Source organism: Pseudopodoces humilis, chromosome 3 (genome assembly GCF_049639895.1).
Source record: "Pseudopodoces humilis isolate 2021_Gansu_Grassland_sample_001 chromosome 3, ASM4963989v1, whole genome shotgun sequence".
Taxonomy (NCBI): domain Eukaryota; kingdom Metazoa; phylum Chordata; class Aves; order Passeriformes; family Paridae; genus Pseudopodoces; species Pseudopodoces humilis.
Window position 1 is genome coordinate 98,938,454 of NC_142202.1, and position 17,710 is coordinate 98,956,163.

General features: G+C 37.4%; 1 protein-coding gene across 6 annotated transcripts in view; it reads left to right on the forward strand.

Annotated features, from left to right (window-relative positions):
• The window catches only part of ASAP2 (ArfGAP with SH3 domain, ankyrin repeat and PH domain 2), an 87,344-nt gene extending 69,896 nt beyond the window's left edge, over positions 1 to 17,448 (forward strand). Inside the window, exons 22-28 of one of the 6 annotated variants that reach the window (XM_088052371.1) lie at positions 2,246 to 2,501; positions 4,918 to 5,079; positions 5,943 to 6,111; positions 7,437 to 7,504; positions 9,165 to 9,274; positions 13,054 to 13,194; positions 14,815 to 17,448. In XM_088052371.1, coding sequence (XP_087908497.1) covers positions 2,246 to 2,501; positions 4,918 to 5,079; positions 5,943 to 6,111; positions 7,437 to 7,504; positions 9,165 to 9,274; positions 13,054 to 13,194; positions 14,815 to 14,889 — 981 coding nt within the window. In that variant the 3' untranslated portion in view covers positions 14,890 to 17,448. The remainder of the gene's footprint in view (positions 1 to 2,245; positions 2,502 to 4,917; positions 5,080 to 5,942; positions 6,112 to 7,436; positions 7,505 to 9,164; positions 9,275 to 13,053; positions 13,195 to 14,814) is intronic. The other 5 variants (XM_014251483.2, XM_088052372.1, XM_088052373.1 and 2 more) reach the window with 5 other exon arrangements.
• Positions 17,449 to 17,710: the final 262 nt, after the last annotated feature.

The following is a 17,710-nucleotide window of genomic DNA, read 5'->3' on the forward strand; positions in this document are numbered from 1 at the left end:
CCCATGTCCTGTCTCTCTAGTCCAAGATAGATGTTACCTCTGGTGCTTGACTTGAATTACTTAGCAATAGAAGGTGTCCCCAGCCATTCCTTTCAAAGCACAGTTTCTACCTTCTGAGACTCTTCTTAAGATTTTTCCTTAAAATTTTGGTAAGTTTGGACGAATCTGGAATCTTTGAGCTGCTAGATCCAGTTCTTCTGCATGAGCATACTCAATCCCCATATTTATGTATTCCTATATATTTTATCACCCTCCAGATAATAAAAATAGTAATGATGATGGTTTTAATAAAACAGATTGAAACTTTTAGAGGTCTCATTTTTTTCCAGCTGTTAGAGTTTTTGCTAATTTACAAATACAAATCCCTTTCTGGCATGATCCAAATTTGTTTTTTGATCTATTCTTGTCCTTCACTTTCTTCATTGTTGCCAGTTGCCTTCTGCAGCTGAGCGGTTTTTTTTTTTTGACTAGTCCCTGAGCTCCATCTCATATAGGAAGGTATCTGCTACCAAGCAGTGTGGCTAAAATAATGAAGCTCTTACTTTGCTGCCTGCTGTTAATAGAATTGTGCTGCAGGGACTTTTGAAAGGAGATTAAAGACTACTAATCACAGAGTTTCAGTGTCTGTGACTCCATTGTTTGCATAGGTGACTACTGCTGTTGCTTAGGATCATTTTGTTTTTAAATGTCATGCTATTGTGGGTGTGTCTGGCTGGTAAGACAATTGAAGAGATTTTGTAATCTATGTCAGAAAAGGTCATGTCTGAAATTTAAATTCTTTTAGTCCAGAATATTTCACATAAAAGAGAGTCTAACCCAAAAGAAGGTTAAGATAATTTAACTGGTTTCTGCTGTTGTTGTACACCGTGGCTTCCTGGTCCTGCCTCAGCTTTTACCTCTACTCTGGCATACATTTGTCCCTGTGTTGAAATGCTTCAGTTTGGTGAGCCAGTGAAAAGCTGAATCATAAACACAAAGAAAAATTTTCTGCTGGTTTAGAAAGCAGAAGAAGGTGTGGGCTGAAACAAGTCCCAGAACTAGGACAGTGGAGAGGTCAGGGAATGGAGAGTGTCAGCCAGTGAGGAGTGATGCTGCTAAGCCAAAGCAAGGGTAGGGACTGTCATGTACATCATTCTTATAAATCTTGGAGATGTGATGCTGTGCTATAGCATATCTAAAGGCCCTACATGACCAATCCAGTAGAAAGCATTGAACATGCAGAGGAAAATCAATTGCTTGTTAGTGATACTGTTGATGTAAATCTTTTTTCTGCCTAAATGCTATTACTGTAAATGGTTACTTTAATTTCATGAAGACAATATGTCAGTATGGCATGTTTATCTAACACTGTTTCTGAAGGTATATTGGCATGTTTATCTAACACTGTTTCTGAAGGTATATTTATGCTCTCTGGGCTTTTGGATTGTTGATTGTTGAAGTGGATTGTTGAAGCCCACTGCTGTATTAGCCACATGAATTTGTAACTCTAGCTACTTTAATTATCATTTGATAACAATAATAACTGGGCTTGCTGTTGAAACAGGAAGAATAATGCTAAGTGCAGGTGTTTGCTGTAAATCTCAAAAACATCCAATCAGATACAATTTGACGATGTGTGTGGGATGAACAATGTTCCATCTCAGCTGCCAATTGAAGTAATCTCCCAAATTTATCCATTGGTACTAGTGTGCTAAAAAGTGTTAATGAGAAGTTTTGGCTACTTATTTGTTGTAGGCTGAGCTACAGGTAGAATACTTACGTGAAATCTTGTCTGGGTGTTGAGGTCATGATCATCCATTTGGGAATTAGCTCTGCTGAACTTCAGATGAGACTTAGGACCTTCAGTTGTTTATTTAGTTTTGAAACTACAGCTGGGTATTTTGATGCAGGAAAACTTTACTTGATCCAGTCTGAAAATCTGTATTTGTTATCTATAGAAGTATAGTCTTTTGTATATAGGGATAGAATATTATCCTGCAGCAATGTGCCACAGAAGAAATGAGAATATATTAATAGTTCTGAAGTGCAATTCACCTTGAATTTTTTGTTGTTGTTTTTAGGGTGCATAGTTACTTTGTCTTGAAGAAGGCAAAAATGTGTATTTTAGATTATGTATTAAAAGCAACAAAAATGCATTTTAGAAGCCATTTTTTCTTTCTAGAAACTAACAGCTTTCTATCAGCTAATAAATAAAAAGAGTACAACTAATGTGGTATCAATGATTGCTTTTTTTATTGTGTTAAAGCAACCCAGTCCCAATCGGAGAGAGGACAGGCCTGTCAGCTTCTACCAGCTTGGATCAAACCAGCTTCAGCCTAATGTAGCATCCTTAGCAAGAGATGCAGCGAACATTGCTAAGGACAAGCAAAGAGGATTTATGCCAAGCATATTACAGAATGAAACATATGGAGCAATACTCAGTGGCAGTCCACCTCCCATTCAGCCGGCAGTACCTGTTACAAGTAGTGCACCTCCTCTACCTCCAAGGAATATTGGCAAAGGTACTGGAAAATATCATTGTATATTAGAAGAATAGGATCATACCTTTTTTAAAAAATAATTTAATTTTTAGGTTTCCTCTTACAATTATTTTGCACAGGTAAGAATTGGAACAGTTATTCATGGACTCATTTTATGTCCTTTAAGTGAATCTACATAACATGTTCTGAATTTGATTTTTGGTATACCTACAAGACAGTACACATGAGTGTTTGGGAAAACAATAGCCAGATAACCTCACCAGAATTAGACCATTTATTAAAAGGATGGCTGCAGTCAATGTAGCTCATCAATTTTTTTTGTTATATTCAATCTTTTCATACTTCTATTTCTTGAAGGTGTCATTGTCAGAATTTGGTCTAAAGATAAAATATCCATAGCATTTGTGTGCTGTGAAACTTTAAGACCTCAGAGAATGGAGAGTATATGCAGAACATGAGATTTTAATCTTGCAAATTCTTCTCATAATAAATACATGCTTCAGGGCTGTTGAAATAAAAGTGTAAGTGTCATGATGGGGAGAGCTGGATGATTTTAGAGACCTGATAGCTGACTGAAAATACAGCTGCCAATTACTGGTTGTCCCAGACCATTAGAACAGTGTAAAAGTACATGTCTCATCCTGATTCAGAGGGTTGTGTGCTTGCAAAATCCACCATTAAAGCCGGTGCTGTGAATTTCATTCTTATCTTCATATGTAATCTGTTTGCATCATAGTAAAGAAACATAGAGAAATCTGTATAGGTCCTCTTTGTACGGGTCATATTTGGTGTATTTCATTGTTGTAATACCTTTATGAATCCACTATTTTTCATGGAGGCTAAATTTCTGTATTCAATTCACGAAAAGTTACTATTAAACACATGATTTTGTATGGTGCTGTAATTCAGACTCCATAAGAGGAGATATGATCAGGAAATGTTCTAAGCACACTTGGGGGGCTTCTGCCTCTGGGAGCACTGTGCGGAGGTCAGAATGCAGGACTCCACACACCACTGATTGTGCCTGAGGTGGCAAACTGATCTTCTGTGTAATATGAAAAGTCAGTTATGGAATGGCTATATAAAAGGGGCAGAAAAACTGAGAACAGAAAAGCATGGTTTAGGGTTACTTGGAAAGGGTAGCATGGGACTGGGAGAAGTTCAGTCGCCTGTAAAACTTAACCAAGGAGGAATTACTTTAACATTTCACATGAACTCTAAGCTTAATATCTAGACATTGTTTTACTTGATGGAAAGGAAAGTTTTCCCCACCAAACAGGAAAACTGACACAAGGAGCTTGCCTGGCTTTTTTAACTGTTGGATTCTAATCAATTTATTGTAATACAATTGAATAGTTAGAAAGACTCTTTTGCCTTTTGATATTATTTTAACCATGGCCAATCATGCCCACAGTTTGCCCTTGATTAAATGGCACATTTCAAAAAGTGTCATTTTAATTTCATTCCCAACCCCAAACTTCTTGGCATCACTGTAATACAGCTCATGCCATGAAGACGTGCTGCCTGCCTTAGAATATTAGCTCATATTCTTTACTCTAGCAAAGTATCTGTCTATTAATTTATATACTTAGTTAAAAGCTATAATAGTATCATTGACCTTGTCAATTGCTGATGTTGTTAATGTTATGCTTATGGTATATTATTACTCCTTTATCCTCATAGCTTTAGGCTGTTTTCCAAGTCTTCTGAGCCTTTTATGCTTTTCCCTGCAACCTAATATTTATTTGTTCATACCTTACTCTATTTCATCTTTTCTTAATATAATACTCTTGTGCTAAGTAGGGAGAAATGGCATAATATGTGCAAAATACAGGCTTTATAAAGAAAACCTGTAGAGTATTTCTATGAAATGAGGAGGCAGCTCTTCAGAATGAAGTAATTTAAGAGACTGATGAAGTACTTTGTGTCTGTTTCACAACTAGTTATCATAGCTTCTTGCTTGAGTAAAATCTAGGTTTACAGTTTTGTTTTGTTTCTAAGTCAAAACTGATGTTTCACCTTGAGTCAGCAATGTATGCTTATGCTCATGGAAGAGTGAAGTAATTTACTTGCAGTACCTGAGAAAATTACAGTTATCAGCCAGGGATTAAAGAAGGTAGCAAGACTTGCCTTCTGTCTTCTTACTGAGAAATCTGCTTTTTCAAGTATTGACATATTTTAAAGTAATGACTGGAGACAAATTTTGTTTAGGTAAAGTGTTAGAAGTTTCTTGGTGAAGTCTTGCTGTGTAATTTTTAACACCAGACTGATTTCTGCTCTGGCATTCCATCAGGATGCAGTGACTGTAGTTGTTGAATGTAGTGTTGCTGAATACAGTGGTCTAGCCACATCATTTCTGAAAGCACGGGTGTGAATATTAACACTTTGTGCTTAGAGTAAGCAATAATAATAATGCAGTATTTTCCTCTCTTTTTAGTTCAGCCTTCAGTTCTTGGCAGTGGTATTCAGACAATTTCTTCATCTAATGCAATGTGGAAGACAAATTCTTTAGGAGTGGAAAGTATAAGCAGGCAGAGGTCTTCATCAGATCCACCAGCTATTCATCCCCCTGTGCCGCCATTGCGTGTAACATCTACAAGTATGTTTCCACTTTCCCCTGTTTTCCTTCTACTGTATCTAATCACAGTTGGCTTATTTTTCCATTTTCACAACTCATACTTCCTCTTTTGGTGACTGTAGCTTTGGCCTATTGTTCCCATCCAGTAACAAACTGTCTTCTCTGATGCTCCAGTGAGGACTGTATGGGGTAGTGCAGGGTCAGCAGGAAGCACCATCTATTACTAGAGCTAAAGGGCTCATCATTTTATATATATATATATATATAGCTTTAGTGCTGCATTTCTCACTAGTTGTAAAGGTGACTGTTACATGCAAGCCTGTGTCTCCACATTGTGCTTAATTCTTGCTGACCACTGGAATGTGAAGGGATGTTTTAATTCATTGTGAGCTGCTGTTGTGGTGGTTTTAAGAATTCAATAGTAATTTTAATTAATTGCTAAACCTAGTCTGCTGTTAGTTGTGAATCACAACAATATTTTTAGCAAAGATGTTCCTCTAAATAAAATTTGCCAGACATTAATTACTTGGTTGCTTTTTCATAAAACACAGACTAAAGGCCTTGACTGAGCAAATAATATTTGCACTTTAAAAGATGTATTCTGATCTACTGTTTTCAAGAATATGACTGACTTTGGTAAGAATTTTCTTTGTTTGCATTTTAATGCTTGAATGAATTTAAGTGATTGTGAGCTTTCCAATTTCAACTAGGCGAAACAAAAGGTAAACTGCTTTCCAAAGAAGTCCTCCTTCCATTACATATAGCAAAGCATTTTTGTTAGAAGAGGATCAATCCTGTAACAGGGGAACGTGTAATGAGAACCCAAGAAATGAAATGGCAAATAGAAATTTAATTCCGTGTTTCTCTTTAACTTTCCTATATAGATGTACTTTCTCCAGCACCACCACCTCCAGTGGCAAAGACAGCCAGCATTATAGAAGCTTTGAACCAGCAATCAAAACAGCAGCCAGCTCCTCCACAAACCAAGCCAGCCCCACCACCACTGCCTCCACAACCTCCTAGCAGAATATCTCAGAGAAAGCCTATTCCTGGGTAACTGATACCATTTAATCTTTAATATACTTTGTCATTTTTAGTAACTTAATATATCTATAACATGCAATCACCAATAAAGCATGCATGCTTTTGCCAATGATGTGTTCTAGAGTGTGGGAATGAACAGAAGGCAGATGCTAAGGACATAGATGACAAGGATTCCTACACTAAAAGCAAGACAGCCTAGTGATTTAAGGATATATGACTTGCAGAATATCTCCAGAATGCCTAGCTATGATGGAGATAAAAAAACACAAAAAAGATTAAATTTCTTACTCTCATCTAGTTACAAATGGGAGATAATGGGATTCAATGTCTGATTGTGACATTTATTGTTCACATACTTTACATAAGTTCTGTTCCGTTGAATCTTTTCATTCGTGGCAGAAGTAGAGAGACCTGGAAAAGAAAGAAATAACTCTAAAATTTATAGAAAAATAAGTTAGGAGGCACAAATGCACTGGAAAACAGGATCATATCCAAAGCATTCTTGAGAAACTGAAGTAGTAGTCAAGGGAAACGAAGGGTGTCATTCAATAACCAACCTTTAGTAATTAAGATCAACTACAGGAATGAAGCATGGGGAGAACAACAGAGTATGAGTAAGCAAAAGTCCTTAGAAGAAGGATCTGTAAGGACATAGTAAGTAAGACAGATGACCTAGTGATGTTGTGGAAAAGTAGAGTATAGTTTTACCATAGCCTGCAAACCATAGGAATTAATTCTCTCAATTGACGCAATATTAGGGGTGCCTCAGCAGGACTGCTGTGTTCAGTTTGGGCCATTGCAGTAAAATGAGGTGGGAACCAGGGGAGATCAGTATGGTAATGAGAAGTCTAGAAAATAGGGCCTTTGAGAAAATTTTGGAAGAAATAAGGTTTCATTTGCAAATTGGGACTGAAAGATGAAAGCAACCTTGACTCTTAAGCTCCTTTCTAGCCCTTTTTTTTCATGTTCCATACTACCTAAAAGAAAGACACAAATTGTTGAAGTTTGCTATAATGTACAGGCTAATATGGATGCATAATTTTAATAAAAAAATAAAATAACAGTGAAAGGAATTTCAAATCTCGGGAAAATACACAAATTGCAATAATCAAACCTGTATTATTTTCCTGCCTTACTTTTTTTAAAATCAAATGTAACTTTCAATTCTCTTAATCAAAAATACAGAAGAAAAGTATTTTCAAAAGCAAAATGACTGTCACCAGATTTTACTGAAGACATGCCAAGACTCTTATAATGTGGAAAGTACTCTATATTGTTGCTTTTTGAGTTCTTGTTTGTTTCTGAAACAGACCAATTTCTCACTTTCTGCACAGGACCGAGAAGTCATCTGGCTTAACTAACAAAGGTCAGACCAGAGGACTTGGGTCTCTACAACAACCTGGTAATTGCTGTTTAGAGATATATTTTACTGTAATTAAACTGCCGTAACAATCAAAGGGAAAGTGTGTGTTGAGGTTTTCTTTAATTTGTTTATTTACCGTACACATTTAAATATAATCAGTACCAACATTCTTCTTGTTTCTCTTTGTGATTGCATAGGCCCTAATGCCTCAAGTTCTTAAGCATGAGTAGAGCTATGGGGCAATTAAAGTCAATAATGGGACCATGTAATAAACAGAATCACAGAATGGTTGATGTTGGGAAGGAACTCTGCAGGTCATCAGGTCTAACACCTTTCCTCAAGTAGGGACAAGAGTGGATTACCCAGGACTGTGCCCAGAGAATGGAGACTCCACAACCTCTATGGGCAACTTGTGCCAATTCTGGGTCACCCTCACAGTAACAAAGTGTTTCCTCACAGTGACAAAGTGTTTCCTGATGGTCAGATAGAGGCTCCCCTGTTTCAGTTTGTCCACTGCCTCTGGTCCTGCTTTGCAGCCAGGTGGCTGCCAACATATATTGGTGTGTGGCCCGTTCGTCCCCAGGTGCAGGACTTTGAACTTCATTGCTCCAGATTCTCCCCTGATATCTGAACCAGGATTCCTGAAGACCTGTCTTGTTAGTAAAGGCTAAGGCAAAGAAAGCATTCATTAGCTCAGCCTTTTCCATGTACTGTGTAACCAGAATCTTGTCTTCTTCAACAATGTGTCCATATATTGTCTAATTTTCCTTTTGTTATCTATGGATTTATAGAAGCTCTTCTGGTTGTCTTTGACATTCCTTGCCAGATTTCATTCCAGCTAGGCTTTTGCTTTTCTAACCTCACCTTAAAACCCACTCAAACAAAGGATGCCTTTTGAAAATTTTTGTTTGCACTGTTGTTTGCTTATGTCATAAACAAGGTATCAGATACACATTTTAGAATAGAAAAATGTGTTTCTGGCTTGAAAATACAGAGCTTATATAGTGTCACTTTTAATTAGATTGCAAACTGATACTGCTTTTTATGTTAATAAGCAGAGTTCATTATTCAGAGTTCGTTATTCAGAGTTCATTATTCATTTTGCATTTTTTGTTGTTCAAAGTAACTACTACTTTGGGACATGACAGAAATGTAATCTCTTATAAAATCTCTGCAGTAAAGTTTGTGCAGATTCTGTGGTGGTTGTAGTGGAATTTCTCCTACCTTGTTTCCCCTTCTACTGCACATTTGATATTCATTTGTTATTACTGTGATTCTTTTTCATTTCCTCGTAATATATCCCAGAGGAATTTGCTAATGGCTATCTGCCATCTGTGTCAGGAGTCTCCTGTGAAGGATACAGCACCTTGATAATGATGGTCTTTACTAGGAAAGAAAGGTTCTAACAGCATACAATCTGTAGTGAAAGAAAGGGGGATATTTGGTTCTGTTCCCATCTATTTTATGTCTCTTAGCATATCTACACTGTTAAATGTCTTAGGTAGTTGTCTTTGGGAAAAGTATCCTTTTTGGTAAGGAAAAGGATAGAATTCTAGAAAGAACTGGTAAAAAATAAATACTCATGGGATATAAAATTATTTATATACTTTTAAGAATAATTAGTTTGGTTTCAATTGATAACATCACTCTTACTTTTTTTGAAAGCATGCCTAATATTTACTTGGTTTATTTACCTTAGCAGGAGAGTCGTCTTCTTTATGTGACATTCCAGGAACACAGACTGGTTCTACAGCAAATACTTTGGCACAAATCCAGCCACCAGCACCAATGCCAAGGAAATCGCAGATAGTAAGTACAAAATGTGGAATTTGATTTTATTAATCTTCAGCATTCTATCAAACACATTGTAGATGTGGTAGTACGTCCTGCTATGGTGCAAGTGTGATAGCCATGAAACACACAAGGCCTATATCCTGTGTTTAAGTACCTGTGTGACTTGTATTAAATAGTTACGAAAATTATTTTCTTTAATTTCCTATAGGGTAGTATGTGATTTTAAATTTCAAAAAGCAAATCAAACCAGTTGGATTCTTTGCTCATGTCCAGATGTGACCAACACAATCCACGGAATTATGGTTTGGCTTATTGGAGATAGATAAGCTTTATGAGTTAGTGACTTGTAGGTGAGCTTGGTGAGTCTCTTGTAACACATGGCTTCATTCTCAGTCTTCAGCGAAGTAAGTTATAAGGGAACTCTAGTGCTTTTATAATGGACAGAGATATACTGACAGCTGTTCATGTAGGTCAGTGAAATGACTTCAGACAAGACTAGCAAGAGTCAAGCTCAAAACGAAAGAAGCTGATTCTCTGTGCTGTTAGTTCTCAGCAGTCACCTGTTGACAGGAGAGAAATCTCTTGGTAAGCATATCCCCAACAGAAGGTGGTTAATTCTATATTTTTCTTCTCCAAGCTCCCCCAGGCTTATAGTGACTGTTACTTTAGTGGATTTAGTTTAATTTAGTGGATTTAGAGGACTCTTGATCCAATCGTGTGGCCTTTTTATACTCTTTACTTATTATTTTTAATCTAGGATTATGAATGGTAACATATTAGTGTCAGTACCTGTAATCTTATACTGGTGTAGATAAAGGGATGTATTTCCAGATGTCAGTGGAGCTGTGCATTATGTCTGTTAACTTGGTCTTTGGTCCTGGTTTCAATTTTGTGTTGCTTTCTTGTGTGATAGATGTAAAAGATCCATATCCTTGATCATGACAGTATGTCTCTGCAGGAAGCAAATCACAATATGGAGAGCCTGTGCATTTCTGAGATGCTGTGTGTGACTAGGTCTGGGCTGTTTCATACAATCTGCATAGGAGGGTGGTTCAGTGGTAAATAATAAACAGAGAGGCAGGAGATGTGCTATTCCTGGCTCTGCAATGGTCTTGTAATGAAAAGACCTGCTTCCTTCAGTCTTCTGTCTCTCTCCCTTCATCCATTTTTCCTTAACCATGCCCACTGAAGTAGCAGTTCTCCAGGACAGAGTTCAGTGTCTTTGTGTGCATAGCCTTGCACATTGGTCTTGAGCGCACAGAGCCCCTCTTGGCTGTTTCTCATCTGATAATGATGAGAGGCCTTAGGGACATCATCTTGCATTAGTTGGGAGTGTAAAATTTTCTTGCTTCTTGCCTCCCCCACTGTTGTTCAACCAAGTTACTGTCCATCTTGCATTAAAATAATCTTCATTTTTTAGGCCTGAAAAATTAAATGGTTTAAGTGGTTGTCATATTTACTTTGTGAAGCTGTTGGACTCGAATCCCAGCACACACAACAGAATTAAGATCAAAGTGTAAGCACTGGTTACATCTTTTCAGCACATCTGAAACAGCTCCTAACCTGACTTTCTGTATAAATTGAACTTGTAATTTCTCTGTATTATTCTCTTTTTTTTTGTTATTTTTTTTATTTTATTTTATAGGACAAATTGATTTAGCTATGAGGGAATAAAGTGCAGGGCTGTGCTGGCTAGTTTTGGGGTCAGTGTCTTTGATGCTTAATATTAATTGCACATCATATGAAGAACATATCTGACTCTCCAGCTGTCTCTAGATCTTCAACAAGGTGAATTCTGTGACTAAGGAAATCAGCTGGGTGATTTTCTTCTGTCATAGGACAGAGAAGTAAGGGAAAACCTGGCTCAGGAGTGTGTGCTAGTTAAGGTGCTTTAGCTAAATCAATCTAGCTAAAGCATCTTAGCTGATATTTAGTCAAGGGCCCCTCAGCTAAAGAGCTTTAGCTAGATCAGTCTAGCTAAAGTTCTTTGGCTAAATTGCTCCATTTAGCGTTATACTCCTGGCTTCTTTGCTAAGTTTTTACCCTGCCAGGTAATCCAGGGGCCACCCCAGGTTTAGAAAATGATTGCAGAAATGCTCCTTGAGTAAAGAAAAGACTAGGTCTAGTTGTACATGCACACTTAGCCAGTGGCTTATCTCCTACACAGTGCATTTACCCAATAAATGCCTGTTTATTAGGTGGAAATTCCTGATTCATCTTTTGTTGTCTTTTTTTTTTTTTCTCAAGGTAATATTTAGGTTTTTGAAATCATATTGTAGATACATGGGAAACTTCCCTAGAAGATTTTATTCCTCTAACAATGAGATATATTTTAATTTCCTTGCGTTCTAAAGAACAAGAAATACCTGTAATTACTGCACTTTGAAGTTAGTAATTATATCACTGTTCTACTGATGTGAAGCTTATTCCTTTTGACCTAAAAGGTGGTTGTGGTTCAGACTGTTACTTGTCTGAGAGGGAGAATCTAGAAAAATTTCTGTGTTGCAGTGCCAGGCTGGCAGCTCACAGAGGTGAGAATCTCAGCATGTGTCCTGGCAGGCCAGAGGTTTATTTATATTGGAATTTATATAGAATTTATACTAGAATGCAAATGGATGCTTCTAGAGGAACATAACAACCATGCTGCCTCCATCCTTCCCCATCCACATTCCCTTTTTTTCTCTGCATGGTGCTCAGCTCTATCAAAATGGCACAGTAAGAGACCATTGGGCAGTACTGTCCTCAGCAGAACTTTTTGCTGATGGGGAAAAGGAGAGTTGTAAACAGAATCTCTTGTCCCTTTTCAAGGTTCCTGCTCTATGGCTGACATAACTAGAGACTGGGACCAGGCACTGGGGGAACTCCAGTATGCTGATGAGGCCATCTTTTCCTTATGCTATGTGGAGCTTCCATCCCAAACAGCCACTGCATTAACAGCCATCTCAGACCTAAATGGCACAGCTCTGCTCTGACACTTTAGGGTATAAAGGAGAGATTTTTGCTCCCTATGGCTGGGAAAAGTGTGGAGTCATAGTGGAAAGCTTTACATTCTGCCTCTAGCTCTTGAGCCTCTTCACTTGATGGGTTGTTTTGCATGGAAACACTGTATAGGCAGCATTATTGTTGGGAGAGAAATGAGAATGAGGAGGCTGAAGAAGAAATGCAGCAGCAGACTGGTTTGGACTAGAAAAGCTGTGAGATGAGGAACCAGAGTGAAACAATTTTGATATCACTTTGTACTGAACATGGCTAGGATTGAGTCCCACTGCCATTCTGGAATATTGTAACTCCTTACTAAACTTTACCTTTGAAAGAGCTGCCAAAAGACTCCTGTGGCTGGCAGTCCTCAGAGCACTGCTGCGAGGCAGAGGGTGTTTTGATGGGTTTGTACACTACTGAAATGGGTTTAGCAAATTAAGAAGGAGCATATTGGCAGCTAGCTCAGGCCTGCCTTTGATAATGCTGCTGCTGTTACATTTGCAAAGAACTTGATCACCCCATCTTCTGAATAAAATCATGCTCACTGCAGTGATGTAAAGCTCTGAAGACAGCTCTGAAGGTTTGGGTGAGCCAAAATGGAAAATTTCTAAGGGAAATATGGCTGATGTTATTGGCACAGTGGTTCCAAAAAGCTTTGGGTAGTGCCAGGTTCAGCCTGAAGCATGAGTACCCAGCATAAAAGATATAGCTGAACTCTAACCTATGAAAAATAGCAGTTAGAAGAAGTTCTGAAACTTTCTTTAGATAACTCCAAGTTTACTCTATCTCTTCTATGCTGTATTATTTACATTCAGGGCTTTTTTTCATTTCAGTCAAAAACTAAACCCAAGAGAGTAAAAGCAATTTACAACTGTGTAGCAGATAACCCAGATGAGCTGACCTTTTCAGAGGGAGATATTATTGTAGTTGATGGTGAAGAAGATCAGGAGTGGTGGGTAAGTATTTTGCATTTTCTGTCAGCACACTTTGAAAGTAAGAAATTAAATCTTAGAGGTTGACACTCACTTCATAAGGTCCTCTGTCAAATTTCTAAATAACCAGAAAAGTTTCTTCTCACGGAAACCTGAGATGAAATTTCAAAAGTCAAACTTCTGACAAGCTTTTAGCTTTTCTCATTCAGAAAAAAAACCAAACAAAACCCAAAAGAAATCTGATTTGTAGGGTTCACAATACACTGGGAACATGGTCTGTGTAATCCAGACAATTTTTGGTGGAGTGTCAGCAATTTAAGAATCTGCTATTACAGGTGCTATATAGTGGGTATGTGTCTTGGTTTGGGACAAATTTGGAAGGGAACTTCCGCAGGGATGTTCCCTAAAGGGCAGAATTCAGCGGCCCTCCCCCCCAGCCCCGTTTGGGAGATAAACATCCTTCAAGAAAACTGAGAAAAACACTTTATTTAACAAGCAAAGTATTTGCAAGCATAAAAAAATGAGTAATATTAAGCAATAAAACCTCCTGCTGTTCTGAAGAGATGGCAAATTCAGAAAGTCCTTGTCGTGGGGTGTAGCTCATCTCACTCAGTCTCTTATCAGTCCCTCCTACACTGGAAAATGCCATCCTGGGCCCTGGAGGGCCACAGGCATGAGCTCCCAGTGCTTTTCTGGGTTTTTGGTCCAAAGCTGGGCTGAACAGTTCCAAGAAAAAGAAAAGCCACAGTCCAGGGAATTTCTCTGCCTCAGCTAGCTAAAAAAAATTAACTAAAAGCAAAGGAGAGCCCTCTCCTGCTGTCCGTGCTGCAGACAACACGGTCCAGGAGAGAGAGCTGGAGCTCTTATCTCTATGTTTTGAATACAGCCACCTCAGACATTCCACTGCTTCTCCTTCTCCTCCCTGCCCCCACACCTTTGCTCTCAGATCGAGTTTTAAAGGTGCAGAACTTATTTCTGGACTAAACGGATGAATGGGGATACAAATACAATACAGCATCATAAAGTCACCCCAGGACAGCATCAGAGGAGACCTTTGTATTGTCCTCAGTCTTCAGATGACTAGGACTGAGTCTATTTGAGCTGGGAAACCATCTCAAGTTTTACATTCCAGAGGTTAAACCATTCCATTGGTTAAAGCAAAATATTGGAAAATTATTGTACATGAAAACACTTGCCTTAATCTGCTAGCTAGTGAAGAACAGAGCTTTAGATTGCACCTAAATTGACAATAATGCTGTATAAACACAAATAGATTAATGTAAAACCTGACACTGTTGAAGCTTGATCCATCCTTTTGCCTCACAGTGACGGTTAAAGAAGCAGCTCAACAGAGGCCAAAATGCAGGCTGCCAGGCATTACAGATTGCACTGGAATCATGCAGCAGTGGTACTGCAGTAAGATGTTTTATATTCAAAGAACTGGATAAAACTTTTTACAAAAACACAACTTACAGCTGAAAAACATGCACCCTATAGGACTGAATTTTCTTATTGGCAGAAGAAAAGTAGCACTACCGCAGAAAAGATTTGGTGGGAGGCTTGTACTACAGGCAGGATGGGCATTTTGGTGATACTGAAATGTCATTTTGAGATTTAACTTGAAAAATATCTGCACTCTTTCAGATTGGTCATATTGATGGAGATCCCAGTCGAAAAGGAGCTTTCCCTGTATCATTTGTGCACTTTATTGTTGACTAGATTGCTACTGATAAGTGGAGACATTTCTCATTTCCAGCAGTCACAGAAATACATTTTGTTCTATTTCATTTCACCTACCAATCTGCCAGAGCACTGCCCAAGTCCTAGGTACTGTAGCTTACTTTTTTATTGCCATTGTTCTTATTTTGGGACTTTTAAACTTTTTTCTATGTGAAAACTTCTCATAAGTAGTTTACACTTTTAAAAAGAAAAACAACTCTTCCTGTATTTTTCAAGGTGAACTGAAAAGCTTTAACAATCAAAACCCATGTGTCTAAATATCACAACATTATGAATGTTCTTCTTATTGATCAATTCACTGTAATTTTATTCTCTTTTGTAACATGACAGTACAACAGTTCAGTGTTGCTTCCCCAAAGAAATTGTGTGTGCATCTACCAGGGCAGTGAATTTATCCAGTTCTTGACACCATTTGAAGTGTTGGAACCAAAACATGCAAGCTGCTGTGTAGTTCTGAAATAGACTCATTCAGTAGCTTGCCATACTGGCTGTCATCAAGGATGCCAACAGTCGCAGAGGAAATTGTTTTAATTATGTGTCTTTGGCCAGGTGAAAGTGAAAAAGTATTTCAGTTTGCCACAGGAGAAACTTCTTTCTTTCAGAATGGATGTAGATATTTGCTTAAAGTTATCTGAAATCTGTGTTAGTCGTTGAACTTTCTAGTTCTAATTTTGTGAGCTTGGGACTGTTTTGTTTTTCTATGCTGCATGTGTGTAGAACCTGTTTTTTGAATGTTATGTATGTTACATCCATTTTGGTCATTTAATGTGACTACTGCTGGTTAACTAAACTATGGCAATATTAATGAGTTACTACATTAACTCAAGGATTTGAAAACTGCACTTCCTGAAATGTACTTAACTATGATGATGGATTGCAGAACATTTCGTATGTTTGTCCCATTATAGGATTTAAACTTTGTTTTTACATTCTTGAATTTTCTTTAAATTGTCCAGTAATGTGTTCACAGAGAGAGGACATATTTGGTGGAACACTTAGGTAATTGTCCTTGGTCAATAAGATACCTGACACCTCACAAGTTCACTACATTATGTTCTGGTTTATGAAATTTGTGTGCCACTACCTTGCAAACAATGATAGTTTGCCAACTCACTCTGTATTTATATAGAACACCCACATATATGGTAGCTACACTGTTGTTAAACTTGTTTTACTGATTCGTGAACAAAAGCTAGACCATGGATAGTTCACAGTTGGTTGATGGAATATAAAACACCAATACAGATCTGACATCATTTTGATGTTTGTATATTGTGAAATTGTACCAGGTTTTACTTATGCTACAGGAAACAACTGAGGCATAGGATACAGAAAATCAATGTCTAGGTCACATTGGCTTTGATCACGTTATGTGAACATTGTATCTCTAGATTTATCAAGAGAGCTTTGAATTTCTGCCAAATGGTGCTTAAATTGGCCATTTCATACTGGAAGGAATGGAAAACAGGCCGCCACCACCATCTGTGTTTATTTGGAGAAAAACCACATTGCAAAAGTGCTGGAAGAGCAACACTGATCTCACCCTGTATCACCCTTCCTAAATGGTACCGTTGGTTGATGCCTCTTGGGCGTGTGGGTACAACCACATAGATGTGTAACTTTCACTTCCTAGATGCTGTTGCTGCAGTATAAATGGGGAACAAACTGGAATGTTTCAAGATATTTTTATTGCAAGTTGAAGCAAATTAGTCTGTATTTTCAAAGTTCCCAGTAAAATGATAGAGTAATAGTTTAGCACTACAGTTTTATTCACTTACTGATATGTTCAGTTTGCAACACTATTTTGTATGTTTCTATCCCTGATAGAGTCTAGAGAGTAAATGGGCATATTATTTTGCACAGATCTCCTAATGTACAGTATTTTTAACACAGAATCTTATAGTGTATGTAACAATTCGTAACTTTAAAAAATGATACAAATTTCCCTTGAGTACTGCTAGAAGAGGAATAGAGTAAAATGTCACAACTTTGTTCACTGGTCACTTAAAAACCAGGAAACCTGGAGACTACAACTTAATAGCACTAACAGTGCAGACAGATAAAAATACCAAGGACCAATAAAAAGCAGCTAAATAAAATTTATCCCTTGATTTTCTGTGTATCTCAAAAGGTTTTCTCCTCTGGCAGAGAAAAACTAAATTCTAGAGCCTGTAGATATCTATTTATAATATAAAATTAAGAATTTTAAGTCCAAAATTTTGGCATATTTCATACCACTTTTCAGATCTGATTCAAAAAATCTGTTAATAGACAGACTATTAGGTTGCTGTGTTAACTGTTTAAAAAGGAGCAAGTGACACTTAAAATGCAGCTTAGAATGCTATGAGATGTATAATATTCAATTCAGTTGTTTTTATTTTGTTTAGTTGCAGAGCAACTGTATATATTGTATAACCTAAAATCAACTCTTATTTTCAATGTCCTGGATGCAGTGATTTATAATTAGAGCATGATTAATAAATTTTACTCTTGTTAACCAGTCAAATGTCTGGAAAAATAAAACTACTTTTAAAATCACCTTTTCTGCTTCTCTTCTGTTCATTTGCATTGATAACACAATATTGTTTTTTAATGTATAAAAATGACAAATATAAGCAAGTATCACTTGAGGAAAAAATGTATTTCTTGTGAATTTTAGCTGAACAGAAAAATTGTAGATGGCACACATGAGATTAAATTAGAGGGGTAAAGCACCAAATAACTCCCTCTTAGTACTTTGCTTTTGTTTTCTTGTAATATTTGGATTAAGCAGAATCAAAGTCTATATTAATTAATTGTT